General features: G+C 33.4%; 1 protein-coding gene across 50 annotated transcripts in view; it reads right to left on the bottom strand.

Moving 5' to 3' along the window:
• The window catches only part of diaph2 (diaphanous-related formin 2), a 716224-nt gene that overhangs the window by 514851 nt on the left and 176797 nt on the right, over window positions 1-24576 (bottom strand). For all 50 annotated transcript variants that reach the window (XR_015507851.1, XR_015507852.1, XM_087281958.1 and 47 more), the window contains 6 exons: window positions 17425-17499; window positions 17231-17300; window positions 14740-14876; window positions 10762-10870; window positions 5043-5153; window positions 1-37 (listed from right to left, as the gene is read on the bottom strand). The exon at window positions 1-37 is cut by the window's left edge and continues 76 nt beyond it. Coding sequence is in view for 48 of the 50 variants with exons in the window: in XM_087281958.1 (XP_087138084.1) it covers window positions 1-37; window positions 5043-5153; window positions 10762-10870; window positions 14740-14876; window positions 17231-17300; window positions 17425-17499 (539 nt within the window). In the remaining 2 variants the exon portion in view is untranslated. The remainder of the gene's footprint in view (window positions 38-5042; window positions 5154-10761; window positions 10871-14739; window positions 14877-17230; window positions 17301-17424; window positions 17500-24576) is intronic.

Raw genomic sequence — 24576 nt, 5'->3', positions numbered from 1 at the left:
TCAGCTGAATGTCGAGTTCCTCCGTCTCCTTCAGCTCCTGTCATTACAGAGGGTGATATGAGAAGAATGAGTGACTGATGAATGCTTCGTCATATCAGATGGGTAAAATAGCAGGAAGTTGGAAGGGAGGAAAAAAGTCAGCTAGAATGTATTGGCTTGTACATGGCCAGCTTAAAGATCTCTTGAACAACTTAACAAGCATTATAGCCATGCTTTTGTGCTTCTAAATACTGACCAGTTCACTTTTAGCTGCATCTAACATTTGCAGAAATTGAGAAAAAAAAAATACTCTTTCAACAAGATTATTAGCCCTGCTGTGAAATATCAATACATTTTCAAATATTTCACAAAAATATTTAATTTTAATTAAACTTTTACTATATATATATATATATATATATATATATATATATATATATATATATATATATATATATATATATATATATATATATATATATATAGTTTTTATTTTTCTATAGTTTTTTTTTTTATTTTCATAAATTTTTTATTATTTTCTTATTCATTTACTTATTTATTTTGTCTGGAGAAAGTGTTGTCTCTATTAGTTTGGCTGGGAAAAAAACATGTAAGATTGGTGTAAAAAGGTTAATAATATTAGCCTACTTAAAAGTTTGGACAAGCCACAGAACAAACCACTAATTGTCCAATGACTTGCCTAATTAGATAAGCATTTAAATGCACTTTAAGCTGAATACTGGTATCTTGACCAATAAATGGTAAAATATTATGTACTGTCATCATGGCAGCAGCAACAAAACCATTTTATTATATTATTTAAAAAAATTATTAAATATAATTTTATTCAGATTTATTTAAAAAAATATGTTTAAAAATAGGGATGTCCAGATCAGATCATGTCCAATGCCGTGATCAGAAATAGGGCCCGATCACACGGTTTCAGACTTGATTGGAATCGAACATTACCTGCCGATCAGGTCAGAATTCATACATATATACATACATACATACATATATATATATATATATATATATATATATATATATATATATATATATATATATATATATATATATATATATATATATATATATATATATATATATACATACATATATACATACATATATACATACATATATATATATATATATATATATATATATATATATATATATATATATATATATATATATATATTTTTATATATATATTTATATATACATACATATATACATACATACATATATATATATATATATATATATATATATATATATATATATATATATATATTCTTATTATTTTTTAACACATCTATAGTTATGCAGTGGCACAGAGTGAAACTTTTTTCTTGACTTCACACAGACAATGGTGACGATATTGGTTAAATTTTGGCAAAGTAGAACATTGAAGCAGCTTGAAGCAGAAAGCATGAGTATGTCTGTGGTCTGGAGGTATTATAAAGTTGATGACGACAACACTGCCATAGCAAACTGTGAGATGTGTCAACTTGGGATTGCCTATATCAAGTAATTTACATTTAGGTGCTATTTGTTTATATTAGAATTTGTTTTATATTTATTGTTGCACTAAATCCAAAAGTGAAGAATGTATGTTATTTATTACTTGATTGTTCAAGATACCTCACAGAAGTGCTCTCTCTGTTAACAGAGTTGTTGAATGGTTAAAATAAGGTGAAATAAATAAAAAATAAGGAACATCCTGGATTTGTTTCTTTGCTCTTCTGTATAATTTTTTTTTTGTATTATATAAGTATCAGATCGGGTTTCGGTATCGGTAGATACTCAAAATCAAATCACTCGGACTTGGGCTTGGGCTTGAGGGCAAAAAACAAAACAGATTGTGATATCCCCATTTAAAAATGTGTTAATTAAAATTTTATTAATAGTTAAAGAATTAACATTTAATTGTATAACTAATAATATGTGTCAACTACTGCATAATATAGTTTAACAAAATCTAAAAAATGATCTGGTATATCCTTGTTATGAAGTGTCCAGCTAGTTTGAGAGTGAAATAGTACTGTGATGTGATATATTTTTATATAATTTCTATAATTATAATAATGATATATATATATTTTATACCACATCACATATAATGTTATAACATTATTTTTAGTATTTTAGTATTTTAGTAAATTATGTTTAACAAACTCCATTTTAATCTGTTTTAATTATGCATTGTCTGTTGAACTATAAAATATTAAACAATCAATCGATTTATTAATCAAATAAGTCATTGCTGGTTCAAAAATAGGGCTGGTAAATGTTCAAGTCAAAAGCCATTGGCAGGCTATGCAAATTGTTACCTTCAGGTTTTCTATATACACATTTCATTTACAAATTTTAAATTCTCAAAACAGCAAGTGCAAAGGGAAAAATATGACATGAATAAGACTATAATGTGACTGGGTATTATGGTATGGATGATTTCAGCTGCCTGCTCCACTCTGTCCAATGATAGAGCCACAATAATAAGAATATATCCCCATAATAACAACAACATCTCTAAAACAAATTGGGCTCATCAAGTGTTTTAAAGCTTAGGTGTCAGTTAAAACCCTAAGCCTGATTACTGTTGCATTGAGCAGAGTCAATCTGTTTTTCTATGAAAAAAACAGACTGTCTTGCTATGTACACCTGCCGCATACGTGACAGATATAAAGGGTTTAGAGAGAGCGAGAGATAAAGAAAGAGAGGATAAAAAAGGTCCGCTTTACAGCTCTTCTATGAATCACTGCTGGTGTAGTTTATGGACGGTGAAAAGCCAAATGTAACCCAATTTCTGTAGTTATCAATCAGTGGACTATACTTCAGGCATGCCATCTGTCTTAAAGGAACAGCCAACCAGAGAGAAAAAGCACAGTAGGAGGCAGGACCGAGCCTCTTTCGCTTCCTTGAACACACACACACATCCATCTCCAGAAATGTGTATTTTCATTTCATCAGACACTATTTCCCATCTCTCCTTAAGGATTCAGCATGTCTCATTTGTCTTTCACTTTGTTTCTTTCCCTTTTGCACTTGCCATTTGGAGGATACTAAAACCTGGAAACTCATTATTCACAATTAGAGAACAATGTCATATTTAATTGTCCTATTAAACTTTCAAATACATTATTCATAAATTACGATAAGCCCATCATATGCGGGGGTAGATTGAGATAATTATAATAATTGCAGCAATAATATAGGGAGCAGTCAAAATGACTTATTAAGAGTGAGGAAATGCCCACATAAATGAGATGGTGAGTGATGTGCTGGCCTGGTTGTGGGCTTTGTGGCAGCGAGGAGCACAGATCTGGCTGCTGATTGATAATGATGTGTAAGGCGAATGGCCTTTATGAAACAAAGCTGTGCCATTAGGGAGGACGACACCAAACCGGGGCACATTTTAGTAGTTTTTAATAGCTCTGTTCATTTGTTCAAAAGTTTCTGATGTTTTGTAAGGCCATTTTTTTGGTCTTTGTTTTGTTTTGTACTCTCAGCTTTAACTGGTCGTTTTTTTAACACCAAACTCTTTCATTAGAAAACAGTATCTATCATTTGAAGATAAACTACAAATGTAAAATAAGTTATTCAATTTATTTAAAAACTTAAATAACAGACAAACACGGAAAAAGTATTTCGCTGTCATTAAAAATAATAACTTCCTTTTATCACAAAACCAAATATAAGGACATGTCGTTACATAAGATGGTTAAAAAAATTGTAAATTGTGTCTAATAAAAGCATCCAAAATTAATAATACAGGAAGTAGCGATCCGCCTGATACAAATATTCAATTTGACAATTTATTTTACATCATTAGGAAACCTTCAAAGCCTTCCTATAATAACTTCCAGCAATTAACCCTTTCACGCATACAATCACACCAGTGTGATCAGCCTGGCTGGTCCTGTGTGATTAGATTGTTCGAAACACATGTCATGCTAAAAGAAAGAGGGGCACAGAAAGAGGGGCACAACGCTTGTCACAAATGTTTTCAAAAAAATAACATTTTTTTTAGGCTTCAGATATTCAAAAACACATAACAACAAGCAAAATTTAAGATTTGTGAAAGACACGCAGACGTCTATGGAGATGGTAATAATAATTATTTTTCAATATATCTGGACGAAGTGCTTTATTCACGCAGGATACACACTGCTTATGTTACTAGAAAATTTTTTGTTCCCTTGGTATTTCGGAAGATAATTATGAATAAACATGACGTAAATCCAGCAGCTTAGACCACTTATTGTTGCTAGAAAGGATACAGCTGTGATCGGAAGTTACAGAGAACTGTATTATTAATTATATTACGCATTAATTGTATTGTATTAGCATCTAACCCTACCTCAACTCTAAACCCAACCATCCCAGTAATGTAAAAATATTACTTGTGCTGCAGTGTTACACAAATTATGCTACATTGAGTATTTTCAACTGTATAACATCTGGCTAATAAAACAAAATTAATTTGTAATTTAATAAATAATATAAATACTTCTCGTTAATTTCAGATCGCAACTGTATCCCTTCGAGCAACAATTGTGGCGCCCATTATCCATCACATAACAAATAATATGCTCATTTTTAAACAGTTTAAAAGACAAAATATATGTTCTATTACATATTTGAGAATCTACAATTTCACAATATAATCAGAACATTTGTCAATATTTACAGAAAAGGACTAAATTTATCAAAATCGATGAATACATAAATCATTGGAGCTGGTGGGTCACGTAATAAACTTGACACGTGAAAGGGTTAAATCTCTCCACCCTCTTTTCAAATCAATAAATACGCTGAAGTCATAACTAATTAGCCAGTGTTAAATGACACACCAAGTAAAAAAGTAGCAATTCAAGACTGCAGTGCAAACTTCATTGGTGATTCAAAATAAATAATAAAATAAAAATAAATGCATTTATTAAAAGGCAACAAAAAAATTAAACACAATTTACAATGAATTCATATTAATAATATAAAATGAAGTAATTACTATTTAATTAAAAAATCAAAGATAAAGCAAAAGATTTACTTACTGGTAGGATCTTTTTCAGGCCGCAGCGCAGAAACTCATTTCGTAAGTGTATCCTGAAGTCTAAATCATCCGGGGAGGTAACGAGGGCATTGATCAGCTGCATACAGGCCACCTGTTTTCACACACAGACACACACACACAGACACACACACACACACACACACACACACACCACCACCATCATCATCATCATCATTTAATGCAAGCAAATCTTCAGAATCATCCCTTTGGCAATAAAAGATTAAAATGCAGTGCCCTGCAACAGCCTCTTATTCATAGTGCTCTCATCTCTCATCTTAAAGCAAAAAAAAAATCAATACATCACATTAAATAAAATGAAATGAATTCATGAGGATGGAACGAGGCAGTTGGCACGATGAGGAACTGGAGGAGAAAAACTGGATAAAAATGAAGGGAAAAGATGCGAGTGAATTAGAAAAGCTGTCCAGGGGAAGGAGGGATGGAGGAAGGGAGCAGGCCAGGCTGAACAGATGTGTATTTTTAATTGATTTATCGGAACGGGGCAGTGTGCAGGGAGGAGTGCTGATGGTTCTTAACAGGCTATAAGGTGGCTCCAGGGAGCCGGCCAGGATGAGAAGGAATGCTCTCCGCTTGCTTGATCGATGCCGAGTGGAAAGATCACTCTTGATGGACATGTGAAGAAAGCTCCTATATCTTCACAGCCTCGACCTGGGCTTTTTGAGTAGTTTTGCTGTTTGGCCTGTGTGTTTTATTTCCTCGCATGATTTTATTAATCAAGAGAAAGCTCTGTTATTCTGACTCTTGCTTGTTTTGCCTCTAAAGTGCAGCTATAATAAACAGAAACCATGCTTGAGCCATGGGGAAGACATTACTTGACATGAAATTTAGGAAATGATGGCCATCTGGAGGAGATGCATGGGTTTAATCCATAAATCCATAAAACACTGGAAATCAGTTTAGGTTGAATTCATCCAGAGGAGAGGGGAAAGTTGTTTATAAGGGGTTTTTAGTTCGAAAGTCTGGGGCCAAGGGACAGAAAAAATATAGAACTGATCATTACTTTCGTTTTGTTTTTATTGTTCCTTTTTCATTATTTTTACTGAAATGTATAAACATATGTACAGTATACCTTTGTGGGTTTGAATCCATTTCAATAAAATGGTTAATACATTTTTTTTTTCTTTTGGCCCACATCCCATCATTGGATGGATGGATGGATGAACGGGCGGAGGGTCAGACTGATTGTCAAAATGAAAGACGGATGGATGGATAAATGGAAGAATGAATGAACAGATGGACAGATGGATAGACAGATTGCCAAAATGAAAGACAAATGGATGGATGGATGGATGGATGGATGGATGGATGGAGGGATGGGTGGTTGGATGGATGGATGGTTGGATGGATGGATGGATGGATGGATGGATGGATGGATGGATGGATGGATGGATGAATGGATTGCCAAAATGAAAGATAGATGGGTGGGAGGATGGATGGATGGATAGATGGATGGATAGATTGCCAAAATTAAAAATGGATGGATGGATGGATGGATGGATGATAATTGGCTATAACGTTGGATGGATGAATAGATGTACTGATTTCCAAAATGAAAGATAGATGGATGGATTGATTGATAAATAGAGACAATATAGAAATAAAATGATAAAACATTTCTCAATCACGGACAGACGGACGGACGGAAGTACGGATGGAGACACTATATATAGTATAATGTAATGGTTGATAGGCAGATGGACAGACAAATGGACAGACTGATGGATGAACTGATTCCCAAAATGAAAGACGGATGGATAAATAGATGGATAGATGGAGGGATGGGTGGTTGGATGGATGGATGGATGGATGGATGGATTGCCAAAATGAAAGATAGATGGGTGGGAGGATGGATGGATGGATAGATGGATGGATAGATTGCCAAAATTAAAAATGGATGGATAGATGGATGGATGGATGGATGGATGGTTGAACGGATGGATGGTTGAACGGATGGATGGTTGAACGGATGGATGTACTGATTGTCAAAATTTAAGATAGATGGATAGACGGATGGATGGATGGATGGATGGAGGATTGGATAAATGGAGACAATATATGAATAGAATGATATAATGATTGATAGGCATACGAATGGATGGAGAGATCGATGGATTACAATTGGTTATAATGGATTTTTTTTTTAACCACATTTTTTAATCCTGGATGGATGGATGGATGGATGGATGGATGGAGACAATATATAGATAGAATGATATAATGGTCGATAGGCGGATGAATTGATGGATGGATTATAATCGGCTACAATGTTTTTTTTTTCTTTTGACACACCTCTATCATGGATGGATGGATAGATGGATGGATGGATGGATGGATGGATGGAGACAATATATAGATAGAATGATATAATGGTCGATAGGCGGATGAATTGATGGATGGATTATAATCGGCTACAATGTTTTTTTTTTCTTTTGACACACCTCTATCATGGATGGATGGATAGATGGATGGATGGATGGATGGATGGATGGAGACAATATATAGATAGAATGATATAATGGTCGATAGGCGGATGAATTGATGGATGGATTATAATCGGCTACAATGTTTTTTTTTTCTTTTGACACACCTCTATCATGGATGGATGGATAGATAGATGGATGGATGGATGGATGGATGGATGGATGGAGACAATATATAGATAGAATGATATAATGGTCGATAGGCGGATGAATTGATGGATGGATTATAATCGGCTACAATGTTTTTTTTTTCTTTTGACACACCTCTATCATGGATGGATGGATAGATGGATGGATGGATGGATGGATGGATGGATGGATGGATGGATGGATGGATGGATGGGCGGAGACAATACAAAGACAGTATGATATAATAGCTGACACGCGGATGGATGGATGGATGGATAGATGGATGGATGGATGGATGGATGATAATTGGTTAGAATGTTTTTGTTTTTTTTTTACTTCTGAACCTAATCCTTCAATCATGGATGGATAAATGAATGGAGACAATATATAGATAGTATGATATAATGGTTAATAGGCAGATGGATGGATGATGGATGGATACAGTAGGCAGAATTACAGATGGATGGTTAGCTAGGTAGGTTATAATTGGTTATGGAATTTTTACTTTTGAACCACATCCCTCAATCATGGATAAATAGATGGATGGATGGATGGATGGATGGGAGTAGGCAGAATTACAGATGGACAGATGGATGGATGGAAACACTCTCTAGATAGTATGATATAATGATCGATAGGCAGGTTGATGGCTGAATGGATGGATTCAGTAAGCAGACTGACAGTTGGATTGATAGTTAGGCAGAACAATGAAAGAATGATAGATAAATAGATGATGGAAAGATGAGAAGGATAAGATGATAGAATGACAGAGATAAACTGATTAGTGGAAACACTTTGTTGTTGTTCCTGTTAAACAACACCATGCCTCCACATCACCAACACTCTTCATATTCCCATTTCAGCAATTATTTCGATTTAAATCATTGATGAGGCTTACTGAGTGAATCTAGATCATTCTTGGAGTTCTCTAGAGGGCAAAAAGCATTTCATCAGCAGCAGTGTCAACACGCCAGCCTGTCTGGGATGATGTTGCAGATAGAGTGTTGGTGCAGGTTGCGGGGCTTATTTTCTCTATGGGTTGAGTGTGCAATCATGAGCCTCTGCAGCACAGTGCCGGAGGTGGAATCCAGCAGAGTAATTAAGAAACTGCACTGCTGGGACAATTTGAAGTTTGCATGCTTGCGTCACTGAGATGCCGTGACGGCGAAAACGCAATTTAATCACGTTTAAAAAGTCAGACTCTGTAGCTCATCGCAGGTTTTAAAAGTGTTTAATTTCTTTTAACCGCTGGCATTGGAGAGGTGTTTTAATTTACTTGACAATTAGCGGCGGTTCTTTTCATTAAAATCTTTTTTTCAATGAGGAAAACAAGGCAAAAAATCAAAGGGATTCATTGCTTCCTTTTCCATTCACTCGCCCTATATCATATCGTCGTCTTCCTTGTGCTCTCAACAGAAACGCACAGATTAGGGATTTGGTTAATGAATGTGTGAGAGTGGCTTATTGTGGTTGGTCACAGATCACTGCAGGTTGTGGAGAGGCAGAGAATGATAAATACAGGTGTGATGCTGCATTCTTGCCCTTTTGATTCAGTTCCTCTGAGACCAGAGTGGAGAATGCCGAGAAAAGGTAAGAAGGGAAAATGATAAAGTAATCTCTCAAGAAGAGTTTTTGTTGTTGCTAGTTTCCATAGCTCTGGGTTTATTGTGTGACCTGGTTGGAGCTGATTAGGATTTAATAATACACCTCCCGTTCCATTACAATAGCCAGGAGCTAGTTCCCATCTTGTGGCGTAGGTGGCAGGGCTGACATACGACCAGAGAACACAGTGAGAAGAGGGATGGGGTACTTGTTTACATGTCAAGCTGAGCTGTGGTGCTGAAGAACTTTGAGTGACAGATGTGCCAATTTCTACCTGGCTCCAGCATCAAAAAGAGCACTGCGCATGAAGAGGCCCGACGCACTGACTGACACTAAATAGAGCAGATCTATATCTGCAGCCCTGGGCAAGCAGAATTCTGCTAATTATTTTTTGAAATAAGTGAAATAAAATATGAGTCAGTGTAAAATTTAAAAAAAGAGTCTGATGATATGTGTTCTGGAGTTTAGCAGACACAACAACTAAATTACAGACAAAACAAATAAATAAATTACTAAACAAGTTACAAAAACAAAAGAAAAAAAGAACAACAAATGAATAAGCAATGGGGGAAACAATGAACAACTGATAAAACCAAATAAAAGAATTTGGGTATAAAAAGTAGGAATGCAGAAAATTTCCAACTGCTGAAATCTATCAGTAAATGGAATCTGGTTTTGACCGAAAAGAAAAATTGCTAAAAATATGAGCCCAAAAAAGTTTGCTGCACCATAGTGCCCATTGGTGTTCAGGATGCTGGTTTCACTCTCACTTCAGCCAAAGTCACAGATCAATACAGTGCACTGCTACTTTACAAAAAAATATTTTATATAATTTAATGAAATGACAAATGATTATTGGAAAGAAAATTCTTTTTGTTGACCAAGTGCATCTAAAATGAAAAAAAAAATAATAATAAATAAAAATAAAAATAATGAAATAAAATAAAAATAAATAAATAAAAATCAAATAAATTTAATTAAATTTAAAAATAAATAAAATTAAACTTATATAAAAAATATAAATAAAATCAAATATTACAATAAATAAATAATTAAATAAAAAATTAAAACTAAAATAAGATAAAATAAAAACAAAAAATAATAAAAAAATTATTTAAATAAAAAAATTATAATATAAAATAAATAAAAAAATAAAAAATGGCAGCACAGGGGCACAGATGGTATGAATAAATTATTTTTTTTATTAAATTAAATCAAATTAAATTAAATTACATTTTTTAAATCTAATCAAAAAGAGTTTTGTCTCATGGATTTTTTTCTGACGTACTAGAGGTTCCAGAAGGAGTGAATATTGAGATTTTCACCACACTTGCTCCACATTAGTCACATAAGTCTTCTTAACAAAAATGTCTACTGTAAGTATGAATATTGCTTTTGCAGTCATCTGTGCAAGAGTGTATATAGCTGTGTAAGTTTAGTTAGACTTGGAAAGGGCAGCAAACTGACCTGCAGCTGCTGGGCTTCGTGGTTCTCCAGCCCTTCCACTATCGGAGCAAACCTCTCCTTATTATTTCTTTCTGCTGCAATGGTCATAGCTGCCAGGATCTTATCCAGACTAAAGGAAAACAAGTTGACAGAAAGCAATGCATTTAGGTAAACATGCTTTTTATCAAGACAGGACAATGACAATGGTTAGGAGAAATCACCCGATATGATGGTCTAAGCAGTCTCAGACGTTCACACAAGTGACCAGAAACAATGTTGCAGTCTTTTATGTAAAAATTACAGTCCTCTGTGGTTGTTCAATAACAAAGCAAGTCTAGTGTTCTAATTAGTAAGAAGAAACAGGGCCAACATGATGCTTTAGTTTTCACAGTAAAATAGTGAAGTAGCTAAATATAGTTGAAGTCAAAATTATTAGCCCTCTTGTGATTTTTCTTTTTCAATATTTCCCAAATGATGTTTAACAGAGAAAGGGATTTTTCACAGTATTTCTGATTATACTTTTTCTTCTGAAGAAAGTCTTATTTGTTTAATTCTGGCTAGAATAAAAGCAGTTGTGCTTTATTAAACCTTTTTAGGATAATATTATTAGAAGCATTTTTTTATTATTGTCTACAGAACAAACCACTTATATACAATGACTTGCCTATTTACCCTCACTTGCAAAAGTAGCCTAATCAACCTATTTAAATTGCACTTTAAGCAGAATTTTAGTGTCTTGACAATATCTAGTAAAATATTATAATTCAGGAGGGCTAATAATTCAGACTTTTACTGTATGTCAAATTCTACAGCCATTTTATGACAGAAACAATCACAGGTAATGTGCTGCGATGCAAACTACTGGACATTTATTTTATTTTTTTTTTTATTTTTTTGTCAAATAGCTTTAAATTGAAAATATTGAATGAATCATATCTGCCCCTTCTCCCAAATTGAACCCGTATACAATAATGTCAAAAGAAGTAATAAGCCAAAAGATGTGTTTGGAATGAGGTACAATAATTGTTGGTGTAAAAACAAATTAAGGACTTTATAAGACTCTGTTTTGCTGACTCTGGTGGTGTGCAGCTCATGGGCAAAGGGAAAAGAATTACAGAATGCACCATAGACAAATTATAACTGCACAACAAAACCAGCGCATGAGTAAAAATAGCCCGTTCGGGAAAGAGATTGTGTCTTAATAGCTTGACATCATGTTACTGGACCTTCTTTCATCAAGTAAAGGCTAATGTTCCTTTTATCAGGCAGACCCAGGGATAGGGGTTGTAAGAAGAAGAAAATAAAAAATAAACTACAGCAGAAAAATGACACTGACACTCATTTAAAATAAATGAAAGCATATAGGATCAAAATAAATGTTATTATATTTTAATCCTTAAAAACTGCTTGGTGAGAAACAACATTATAAAATTAGGACACAGTGTACTCTGTTAAGATATTGAATTTTTCCGCATTATAATTTCTACTGTTTTGTTTTTATTTTTTATATATATAGTTTTTCAGGTGTTTTACCAGTATTTTGAGTTTTTGCATTGAATTGTCTTTACATTTTTTAATTGAATTAGTTTTTATCCTGGAATAAAATGACTAGAAGTTTGACCAACTGAATGACTAACATAATTAATTTATGCTACTCTTATATAATATTTTTTTATTTAAAAAACAAATAAACAAACAAGCATGATTCTTGCTCAAAATATAACTGACAAAAGTTTTTACGTCCTCCACATTTTAGCAAGTTGCTTCTGTAAATCATGGTAAAAAAAAAATTTAATTTATGTATGATTTATGAATGATTTATGCATTTATACATTTTTTTTTAAATTTACTTCATTACTTGGCCCAAAAAAGTACACCAAATAAATAAATAAATAAATAAATAAATAAATAAATAAATACATACATACATACATACACAAGCAAACAAACAAATAAATAAATAAATAAATAAATAAACAGGCAGATTATTATTATTATTATTATTATTATTATTATTCATTGATAAATACATAATTAAATAAATGAATAAATAAATAAATAAATAAATAAATAAATAAATAAATAAATAAATAAATAAGCAGATTATTATTATTATTTATTTTATTTTTTATAGTATCACTTTAAGGCTTGTTCAATCTTTGTACCAACTCATACAGTATACACAACAGATTACAAAAGCATTAAACTAGTGACCTACACCAGCTGTTAAGTTCACTCTCACATGGTTTTGTTGCTCAGTTCGGTCTGCTAGTGGCAGAAACTGCAGAGAGAAGTTTTGTGGAACAGCTCAGTGTAAGATCTGTGTTTTTGTGATCCAGGTGATTAAGTTGTAGTCGTGAGTGGGTTGTACCGAGTCTTTCATGCTGGTTCAAACATGGCTTCAGAATAAGCTACACCTGCTCAACTCCTAAAGAGGGCTTTGATGTGACAGCACTAAACATAAGCCAGTGTCACTGCACAGCGTTTGAGGGGGAAGGAGCTGGTTTTTCACCGCTAAGTGAGGTATCAGCGTTTTTACAGCTGTCACACAGATCTGCACACTCTCTGATCACTTACACACTCTGAAAAAAACCACTAATCTACTCAACTACTGCACACTAATTCACCCAACCTGCACTTAGCATGAGTGTTTGAGTATGTCTGTGTGTGTTTATTGAAATTGAAGGTTGCTGATGGTTGGTTGCTGAAAGAAAATGTGCTTAATTTTCTTAATTAGTTTCTTAATTATTTAACAATAATGCTAAAACAGCAATTATCCTTGTGTTGTTTTCGTTACAACTAACCAGGGACTTTATAGCAGGCTACTTAAGGATAGGTTTCATAATAAATATGTTTACTAAACGGATTTAAGCATTCACTTAAAACTGTTGAATATTTGATTGACACTAGTGCTAATTAATATATGACATCACCATCATTACATAAACATTATGTAAACAATTATTTTAAACAATAGGCCATAGACCAGACAATTCAAAAAACATATTATTATAGTAGTAGTAGTAGTAGCAGTAGTATTGATATTATTATTTAGCGTTGTATGAATATTATTATTATTATTATTATTATTATTATTATTATTATTATTATTATTTAGCATCATATTTTTTTAATTACTTTTATTATTATTATTATTATTATTATTATTATTATTATTAATAATATTAATATTATTATTATCATCATTATTATTTTAAAATAATATTTATAATAATAGTAATTATATTTATATTAATAATAAGAATAATAACAAGATTATTATTATTTTTAATAATATATTTACTATTATTAATATCATAATTATTATTTTTACAATAATATTTATAATTATAGTAATATTAATTAACTTTATAATTATAATATTAAGAATAATAACAAGATTATTATTATTATTATTATTATTATTATTATTATTATTATTATTATTATTATTATCATCACTATAATCATCATTAATAATAATAATAACAATCTGCCCATATTATTCTGCCATATAATTAGTTAACATTGTATATGTTTTATTATTATTTATCATTGTATTATTATTATTATTATTATTATTATGCAAATGATATATTTTTCATATTTTATTATAATTAATCATGTTTAATAATAATAATATTATTATTATTTATATTATTATTATTAATATTATTTAAGTATCATTATTATTTAGTATTGTATTATTTTTTATTATGTACATTATATATATATATATATATATATATATATATATATATATATATATATATATATATATATATATATATATATATATATATATATATATGTATGTATAATATTATTTATATATTTATAAAATATATTATTTATATAATTTTTTTATCTATATATTTTTTATTTATATATATATAATGACTGTTCATTTATTGCAGTTTTAAATCAGCTCAACTTAATTCTTTCTAAAAACCTTGTATGAAAAACGCACACATAATCAAAGTGAGATAATAATCTTACATGTTCTCTTCACCGATGATACAAACAGCTGACAGAATCTTGACAATCTCAGTCATCATATTAGTCTGCTTGGGATCGATAGCTCTAGCAAGGAGGAGTAGGCTTCTTTCGTCCCCCAGGATCCTTTGGAGGCCATACTGAAAATGAAAACATATTTTATTTTACTTCATCTTTTAAATATAAACCCTTTACAACTACCGCTATCTTTAAACTTTAGGCAAACCCCTTGTGTATAAAAAACATAGGTATTCTTCTCCTAAATAAAGACAGTTCCGTGTTAATATGTTTGAAGATAAATCAATTTAAATGAAGATATCAGGAACAAACAATCATAATCCTGCATTAAATATTTCTCATATTTTGCAATGCACTGGACTAGGAATGCAATTTGGTTGAGAGAATTCATTCTTTCATTTTCCTTCAGCTTATTCCCTTTATTCATCAGTGGTCGCCTCAGTGGAATGAACCACCAACTTATGCAGCATATGTTTTACACAGCAGATACCTTTACAGCTGCAACCCAATACTGGGAAACATCCATGCACACTCATTCACACACATACACTACGGCCAATTTAGTTTATTTAATTCACCTATGCTTCATGTCTTTGGACTGTGGGGGTAATCAGAGCACCTGGAGGAAACCCACGCCAATACGGCGAGAACATGTAGACTCCACACAGAAAAGCCAGCTGAACCCGCCAGGTGGTTGAGAGCAGTATTTGTGAAATCAAAATTCACAATGTATATTTTATTAGCGCAAATTGTTATACTTTAGAAAGTGTAAGTTTATCCACTGAAAAAAAATTTTTTTGGTAATCTTCAATCAAATTCTGAACATTTTCTTCTGCTTTTGGAGTCCCCAAACTGCTCTGATGTTGTCAGTTTGATGGCTAAAAGGTTCAAGACACCTTGGAATACTTTTTTTTGAGATTTTAACAGATTTGTGTGTGTTGAGCGTCAGTTAAGACAAGGTTAACACCCGTCAGCTTTAATTGTGGGGAAAACTAGATAATTTTGAGCTTTTGTAAGCTTATTTGATCTTCCGGGTTTAAAATAATATTGGGGCGGGATCAAAATTGGATGACGTAGCCCAAATCTGCTAGTGGAGTTATGACACATCATTATTATTTTTAGCGGAGTTTTCTTATCCAATCAGAAGCTTCTTAATTTTTCATGAGATCACATGCATTCCGAAGGCAAGGCGAACATGCCAAGTTGTGATACCCAATGACTGGGTGAGACCGCATCTGCGCCTGGCAAGGGTCATATGTGTTTGTTTATATGATCCATTGGGATTGTTGAATGTTTTTCCCGGCAATGCTGTCAAGGCTAAATCTGTAAAGCTGTTGGTTTGCAGCAAGCTTTTTTTTGTCTGGAGAGCTGTACGACAATTGGAGAAGGGCAGGTTTTGTCTTTTATCAGTTGAGTTTGTTACCATTCAGACACATCCCCTATATCCATGCTGCTGTGTTCGCCTATTTATAAAATTCTTTTTGAAACAGTTTGAAACAGATAGGGCAAGGGACCTGCTGCACTGCTATGCACTGTGCTGGCATTCAGACCCGGGGATTGAAATTTAGAGAAGTCCTTCTCATTTATAGTTTTATATAAACACGCTTTTTATGATGACATATTAATTGTGGTTATGTGCATATTAAATTACAAATAACAAATCAAGCAGGAAATTAAATTTCTGTTTATTTCTGTGTTTTGACTTGGTAAACTATAAAATCATAGGTCTCCTCACAGTTTGTGTTTCATTTTGTGAGCTAACTGACAACAGTTGTTCGCTCCCCTTTCTCCCCAGCTCTGCTGGCCACGCCCACTCATCTCTCTGCTCATACAGCTCCATGTCCATATCCAAGCATTTTTTGAAAAAATTTCAGAGGTAGACTTGAACTGAAAGATAGGGGTTTCATGGCTCTTTAAGCCACAAAATTTGTAACCACGCCCCTGTTACTGTTAGTTTGCAATGAGGGAATGATGTACAAAGAGCAAGTTCCCTTTCCCTACTCAATATTCTATTTCAGCTGTAACTACATCAACATAATGAAATAAAAGTCTTAGAAACTTTTGGTTCACTCTGACTTTAAGGAAAAAAATGCATACAAATATCATTGAAAACACAAATAATGATAGTGTTTGGAATAATACAAGATTCATTATTAACATGGCAAAGGTATAAACTGAAACTGAAAAAAAAAAATGTCAATACCATTTAGGCATGAAAGCAGCTTTAGAAAATATTAAATCTGATAATTATCAAGAGTTGAGTGAGCTTCATGTGTGTGTTGCTCCTATTTAATAAAGCAGCAGCATTTCAATCAAAAATGTATTCATTCTCAAGGACAGGTAAAGACCCGGCGTGATTTTATATTCTTTGATAAGTTGTTTTGCGAAATTTCTTCTACTTTTTTTGTACTCGGCACATGCGAGACACAAAATGATATAAACTACTCATGGCGGAGCTTTTAAATTCTAAACACACCTTGTTGTTCATGAAGGCCTTGAGGCACTGAATGAGTTTATGCTGGTTCTTCTTGTCAATGTTCTCTTGCCTGAGGAAAAAGAAAATCAGTGAGTAAAGAGAAAGATAAGAGAGTATGAATGAGCAATCCAAAAAGCACTGAAGAAAGGGAATTGCTTAAAAACAGCGGCTTCAGAATGTCCAGTATAACTTACTGTTTCTTGTCAAGTAGCCTCTCCAGCGCATCCAAAAGCAGTCCGAGACCCTCATGGCCAAAGTTATTCACCCAGCTAAAAACAGAAAGAGACAGGCAAAGAACTGGGTTAGAATATATAACCAAAATGCAGACTGCAAACAAGTTTAAGCTTAGAATTGCATGGTTTAAAATAAGAGCTGAGCTTCTACACAACTGAGGAGATGGTGGGATTTTTACTTTCTTTTTTTATTCTTTTTTCAGGTTTTATTGACAATAGTAAGGGTGATTGTGGCACTCGCAGAATCATATACAAGATGAGTCAGTCTCTGTCTCTCAGAGAAGTGCCACCTTTGACAAGAACATGAAGAAATAGTGTGATTTTGTTCTCCATATTTCTGTTAGTGGCATAACATGAGGGATTTTCCACATATGTGCGACCAGATGGGATTCAGGATGAAAAACTAAAATATTTATGCATTTGAGAGAAGAAAAATGTGTCTTTCCTTGTGAAATTAAGTAATTATAAAGCAATTTCTTTGAAATACCATTTGTATGCCTTTTTTATTGAAGCGCAAGACAATTCACAAAAGAAGATGATAACACTTCATCACACTATATTGAAATCTAGCATTACACTTTGTTTTAAGAGCTCAAAGTTACAGTTATACACAACTATACATTTAAGCACTGTGTGGTATTAACTACATGTATTTACTATGTATGGATAAGGGTTAGATTAGGTTACATACATCATTTCAGTAGTTAACACTTAGCTGATGATTGGTTATAAAGCGTGTTTGGCATACTGTCCCAGGAGAGAGCCCTGAGCTCATAGGATCCACAAGCATTCGGCTCCCTCCCGTTTGAAGGGCAAGAAGGGAGTTTGAGCTCAAGTAAGTCTCAAGAACTTCCCTTTTATATGGAGCTAGTGGTAAATTAAGGATTTCTGTATAGAGATAAGGGTTGGGCCAATAGACGATCCCCCCCTTTGCAAATCCGCTCGCGAAAAATACACACTCATGCCCGGTTAACACTAAGAGGTCTTAGGTTTTAAATGGCATTTAAGGATGAAATCGATCCACATCCATTGTGGCATTTCATCTAGCCCTCCTTCCACACTACTGCTGAAAAGGCACATCACGTGACTACGCACATGCACACACACATACACACACACACACACACACACGCACAGGCACAGACACACACACACACACACACTGCCATTCGCTCGAGACAGCGGGTCCAGGCAGTCAGCGGGTCGGTAGACTGGTTCAATCTTTCACTTTTATGCTTGTACTTAGTAATTCTAGTGAAAACTAAACCTCAGATACCGTTGGCTGGTTCCTGTTGGTTGTGCACCTTTTTTTACTAACCAAGTTTGTCGACGCCATTATAATGACACCGATTACTCTGCCTATTCACGAGTCCTGAGGAAAAAGTGATTGACAGGTGGTAATTATTTGTGTAACTTGTCTTTATTCATTTATGATCATTTATGGGTAAAACAAAGACCATGCGGGTCAGATAGTTGAAACAGTAGGCTACAAATAATTAATTCGCTGTGACAACAATTCACCTATGACAACGATTCCATCGTTCATCTTGATGTTTCATATTAGACATCGTACGATGCCAAATTGGTCGACATCGCCCAACCCTAATAGAGATATACTGTTGCTTAAGAGCTCGACTATAGTGTCAATTTGGATTGGTTGATTAACCTATGCTGCATGTTTTTTTGAATGGGGGGAAACCAAAGAACCCAGAGGAAACCCACGCGAACATGGGGAGAACATGTAAACTGGACAAGAACCAGTAACATCTTTACTGCGAGGCAACAGAAGCCACTGAGCTGCGGTGCTGCCCTATTACAGAAAATGAAGGAGGAGTAAGGAGAGAAGGGGAATTCTTCAAGGTGATCATAACTGAAGTAATAAACTCTGATTCATAGTGAATTTTTAGTGAGTTAATAATCATCTGGTTGGCGAAACACGTGATAGATAATGCGGGACCAGTCGTGATCAATTATAAGCACGTGCTCACCTCGAAATTAGATTCTAAATAAACTTCACTTATTGTTAATAATATAGTAAGTACAGGAAAGTGCAACACTGACCCTGTTAAAGTGTAAAATATAGAGATTTTATTTAGGATTGTTTGTGCCCTACTATGCTATTTGTACTACCTATTTTTTAACATCATAATAACTGTCAAGTCTGATATATTGGAAATCGTTCCAAAAAGTGCCATAAAATGCATTCATTCAATACGTAGTTTCCTGATATCTACACAGTAGGTGTGTATAGCATAAGTAGATTCAAAAATTATCCAGAAATAGGTTTATATGCTCATTTGTAACCACAGAAATTATCTATAGAATCAAAAGCTCATTGTAACCGTATTTATGAATAGCTTTGAAAAATAATAAGATTAATAATAATATCTACTCTGATGCTTTGCAGCTTGTGTCAGTGCCTGCTCTCTGTCTCTATTTTCAACTGAAGTGGTGCATAGGTTTATTTCAGCTAGAAGGAGTGGGTGAGTAAGCTGTCTTCAAGCCAACAGAGTAACCTAGTTAGCTCCCGAGTTGTGTTTTGGATGAAATAGAGGCTAAATTTAAATTATACTCAACAAAAATCATCAACAGAGACGCGTTTTAAAGCTTTAATATATATGAAAACACAGGCAGAAATTAATTTAAACCTCTGCATTAGCAGATGAGTTTCTTAAAAAAAAAAAACACTATCATCCTTTCACTCAAGAACAATAACAGTAAGAGCTGAGTGATATGACATGATGCATAAATATTACAGCTGTGAACCTACATTGGTCTCACGGTTCGGTTCGGTTACGATTATCATGCCATCGATTCGGTTCAATTCGATTTCTCGGTGCATTACGGTGCATTAACGGTGCTTTTCATACAGTTTTATATTTTCTTCACAGCAGCAATTCTTGTATTAAAATGTATGAATATATGTATATTCATATACTATTTATAATACAATTTTGTCATTTAATACAAACAGTCATTAAATTAAACTGTACCTACAAACAACACAAGCATTTATAGCAATTGATATAAACAAATATAAATATCCCGGTCGCTTTCTGATCCTTGTCTAGTTCTCTTACACCCTTTAGATTGGTCACACCCTCAACAAAAACGGTTGCAATTGGCTCTTGCATGCTGCGCTCTTCACAGATGAGTTACAGTGATAAGCGGCTGGCGGCAGCGGCGATCACAGCTGATCCATTATGGACACAGTGGAGAAAACTTTGCAGGCATGCGGTCGTGTCTGTATTCAGAAGTATCGCTGTAAAACAGCCGAGAGGAGAGGAAAGTCATGCCAGCAGGTCAAATGGGTGACCGTGTCTGTGCGGGTGTGTGCGTGTTTAAGAGGGAGAGACAAATGGAGTACTTTCATTCTCTTAATCGCAGTGAAATAGGGGCTTCTGCTGTGTGTCGGCGAAAGACTGAGCAAACATACACGCAGTCAAATTGTGCAGTTTACGAGTTTTAAGTTGTTGGAGTGTTGTAAATACTCGCGATTGCCTCACTCGCGACAGAGCGCATATGTGATAAATGACATCAGTACTTAATAACCGGTTATGATTATTACTGAACCGATACCGAATTGTCCGTGTCTGCATCGTGGTGCATCGAAGAAACAATTTAATTTGATACTCCAAATAAATATGCATAAAACATTTATTTTGACAGTTTAAACGTGTCTGTTGCCTCATTATATACATACTTCTATCTGCAGCCTAATTACAACCATAAGAAGCAAATTTCACAATATACGTTATTATATTATATTACGTTATACAATATACGTTATTTATTATTTACGTTAGTATATGTTAAACTGGCAAGAAATACATTCAAATTGACCATATGCCTTTGCAGGGTGATGCTGAACAAAAATATAATCTATATATTCATCATTTTGCATTCTTACAAGCTGTGAACAGCTATATAGTCATGGTGACTGCCTGCTTCACAAAACTGCTCCATTTTAGTCTCTCTGCTTTTCCCATTTTTAAAATAAGAGTCCCACATGCATGTAGTATGTTTAATCCAAGCTTTTATAAACCTAAAAGTAAGGAAAATCCTATAGTTGTAATCTCTCTAGAAAACACTGTGACCAATCAAACGCAGCCTGGGGCATGCATATTAATGATTGCCAAAGTCTGTATTTTGTTCCGATTGGCCTGTTTTTCACCGTGATTTTACACTCACAGGATTTACATGAGAACATGTTTTTTGTGAGCCTCATGGTACCTCATTTCCATGTACTGAACTTTCTTTTACTCAGCTATGCTTAGATATATACATATTTTCATTCTATGGCACCAATAATTCACAGATACAACCCAACATTCACTCCCTTTTTCACATAAAAACATATAAATAAATAAATCCCGAACTCTGGCTTCACCTGATTAACACACGCTTGAAAACAGATTCATCTAAGAACAGCACATTGCAAATGAAGTGAAGACGAACGCAAATGAGAGAACTGGTTGTGTGTGGTGCCTTCAGGCAAGTTGTGCAGGCCATGCACTCCAACAGCAAGATAAAGCAATGCATGGGAGATAACAGTAAAACCGATAATGGATTGTGTAAGATAATTGGCTATAAAACACAATGTATCTGGAGACATTAAATGATCTGGAGGGGATAAGAATAGAGAGAGAGGGAAAGAGCGAGAGAGCTACACAGCATGTGATCACATTTAAAGTATGCTATTAACATCACTTGTTCTGCGCTCCAGATTGTCAATAAACCCAAATGCATGAGGCAATTTGTTGCATTAAAGGACCATAAGTCAACGAGTTTCTCCTTTCTTGTGGACAATCATATTGTAAAATGTGACATGCATATTAAAATCATTTGTATGAACCCATATGGTAAAACAAGACCCTCAATTAAAGGTGATGTCAGAGCCTAGGGCAGTTTTGCAAGGCTAAAATGCACTTTCCCACAGATCTGCTATTAAATTAGCCTAAAATTACAAACACAGAGGCTCACTATGCCATTACTCAAAATTCATTACCGACCCACTAAAACAGTTTGAAACTTATTACCGTTTGCTGTACAGTACATTACAATTGTCTGATTTGTTAATAAAACATAACAGCATAATGTGCAAAATTTATAATATCTGTTTACAGGGGGCTTCTCGTTTATTGTTTCCAATTTTCTTGAAGGAAAAACACAGTTTGAGGTCGATAAGAAAAAAAAAGTTCAACCTTAACAAGGCTTGTGGTATAAAAAGAGTTATTCTGGAGGTGGCTGGTGAAAAAGAAGGATGTAAAAACGACATGAGCGTATATAATTCATTTCTAACACAACGGTGTGGGTTATGGTTTCAGCCTGAAGCGGATGAGTGTTGAAAACATGAGACTAACATCTGAGGTTGTGTGGTGAGACCCAATGAAACCTTAGCCAGCACAGTGCGGTCATGTCACTCAACAACACTCCAACCACACTCAAGCCAAATTACCAACTAACACGATTTTCCAGAGAGATGAGCCAACAACTCGAAGTGGAAGTTTTACACTGCTGTAGACAACTCTGAAAAGAGCTACTCAGGCAATTTGTAGAACAACCTGGAAAGACTCATTTGCCACAGAGACCCCCTAACGACAATTTAAAAATGCAAAAACACATGTACTTACTTACTGTATGTATTATGTTTTATTGAAAGAGTATTAAATAAAAAAAATACAATCCATGTTTAAAATAAAGATTGCAAAATGATTTTGCCAAAAAGAAATGCATATATCGGTGAACATTAAAACAAAAGAACCTGAGTTTTTAAGCAATAAAAGGCATTAAAATATGGGCAGCATGAAAAATATATCCAATATAAGACCTGAAATAAAATATATGTATTTTTTATTATTTTTTTATTATATAAAAATAGAAGCAAAGCATGCACATGGCTTTAATATATTCGATTTTGATCCTGATTAAAAAAGGAATTATAGTAAAAGTGAACCAAATCCAAATTTTATCTTTGCCATGATGACAGTAAATAATATTATACTAGATATTATTCAAGACATTTATATACAGCTTAAGGTGACAATAAAAGGCTTATTTAGGTTAATTAGGTTAACTACGTAATTACTGTATAACAATTGTTTGTCCTGTAGACTATCGAAAAAATATATAGCTTAAAGGGGCTAATAATTATGACCTTAAAATGTTTTTTTTTTTTTTTTTTTTTTAATATTAAAAACTGCTTTTATTCCAACCGAAATAAAATAAGACTTTCTCCAGAAGATAAAATATTATTAGACATACTGTGACATTTTCCTTGCTCTTTTAAACATCATTTTAGGAAATATTTAAAAAAGAAGAAAATAATTAAAAAGGGGGGGGGGGGGGGGGGGGGGGTAGTAATCCTGACTTCAATTGTATTTGAAGAGTTTGAAGAGTTCATATGCAAGTGCCATTTAAAAATCCTCTTATGTTTAGGTTTAACAATCTAATCATTGCCATAAAAGTCAAATTACCGAACCTACATATTTTTATATATAAATAAAAAGATAATTTCACCAGATGATTTAAATAGCTCTATTTAGAAAGATTTCATTTATTTAGATCAACTGCGATAATCAACTCTTTTTCTATGCATAGTGCATCTGTATACATTTTAATAAATTACAAGCAAAAAATAAATAAACAGTGCTGAACAGTATTTAAGGACAGAAGTTGAACAATCAAATGTAAAATATCATGGTCAACATTGTATATGAAAAAATAAAAATAATAATATATTTGCTTTAATTTTAATACATAATCTGATCCTGCGATGTGACTATTGCAATACACACATTGTGAAATATATATATAGCAAATGAAAATAAACATCTAATATCAACTGCTAATGTGCTACTAATACACTGTGAATAGAACTATGAAAAATTAAGAGGCCATCAGAGTTTAAAAAAAGCATACAGCATACCACAAATACACTGTTGGAGATATAATTATGTATTTCATAGTGTAAAACAAATAATGATGATCTCTTCAAGCAACGTTAACCAAATCTAACTTAATATTGAATACTATATTAGTAATCTAATCAATATTTAAAGTTTTAAACTCATTTATTACAACAAAAACAGCTAACAACAGTTGATTTATGAT

The sequence above is a fragment of the Danio rerio genome, chromosome 14 (assembly GCF_052040795.2).
Source record: "Danio rerio strain M-AB ecotype USA chromosome 14, GRCz13ab, whole genome shotgun sequence".
NCBI classification, from domain to species: Eukaryota; Metazoa; Chordata; class Actinopteri; order Cypriniformes; family Danionidae; genus Danio; species Danio rerio.
This window is presented reverse-complemented; position numbering and strand designations above follow the sequence as displayed.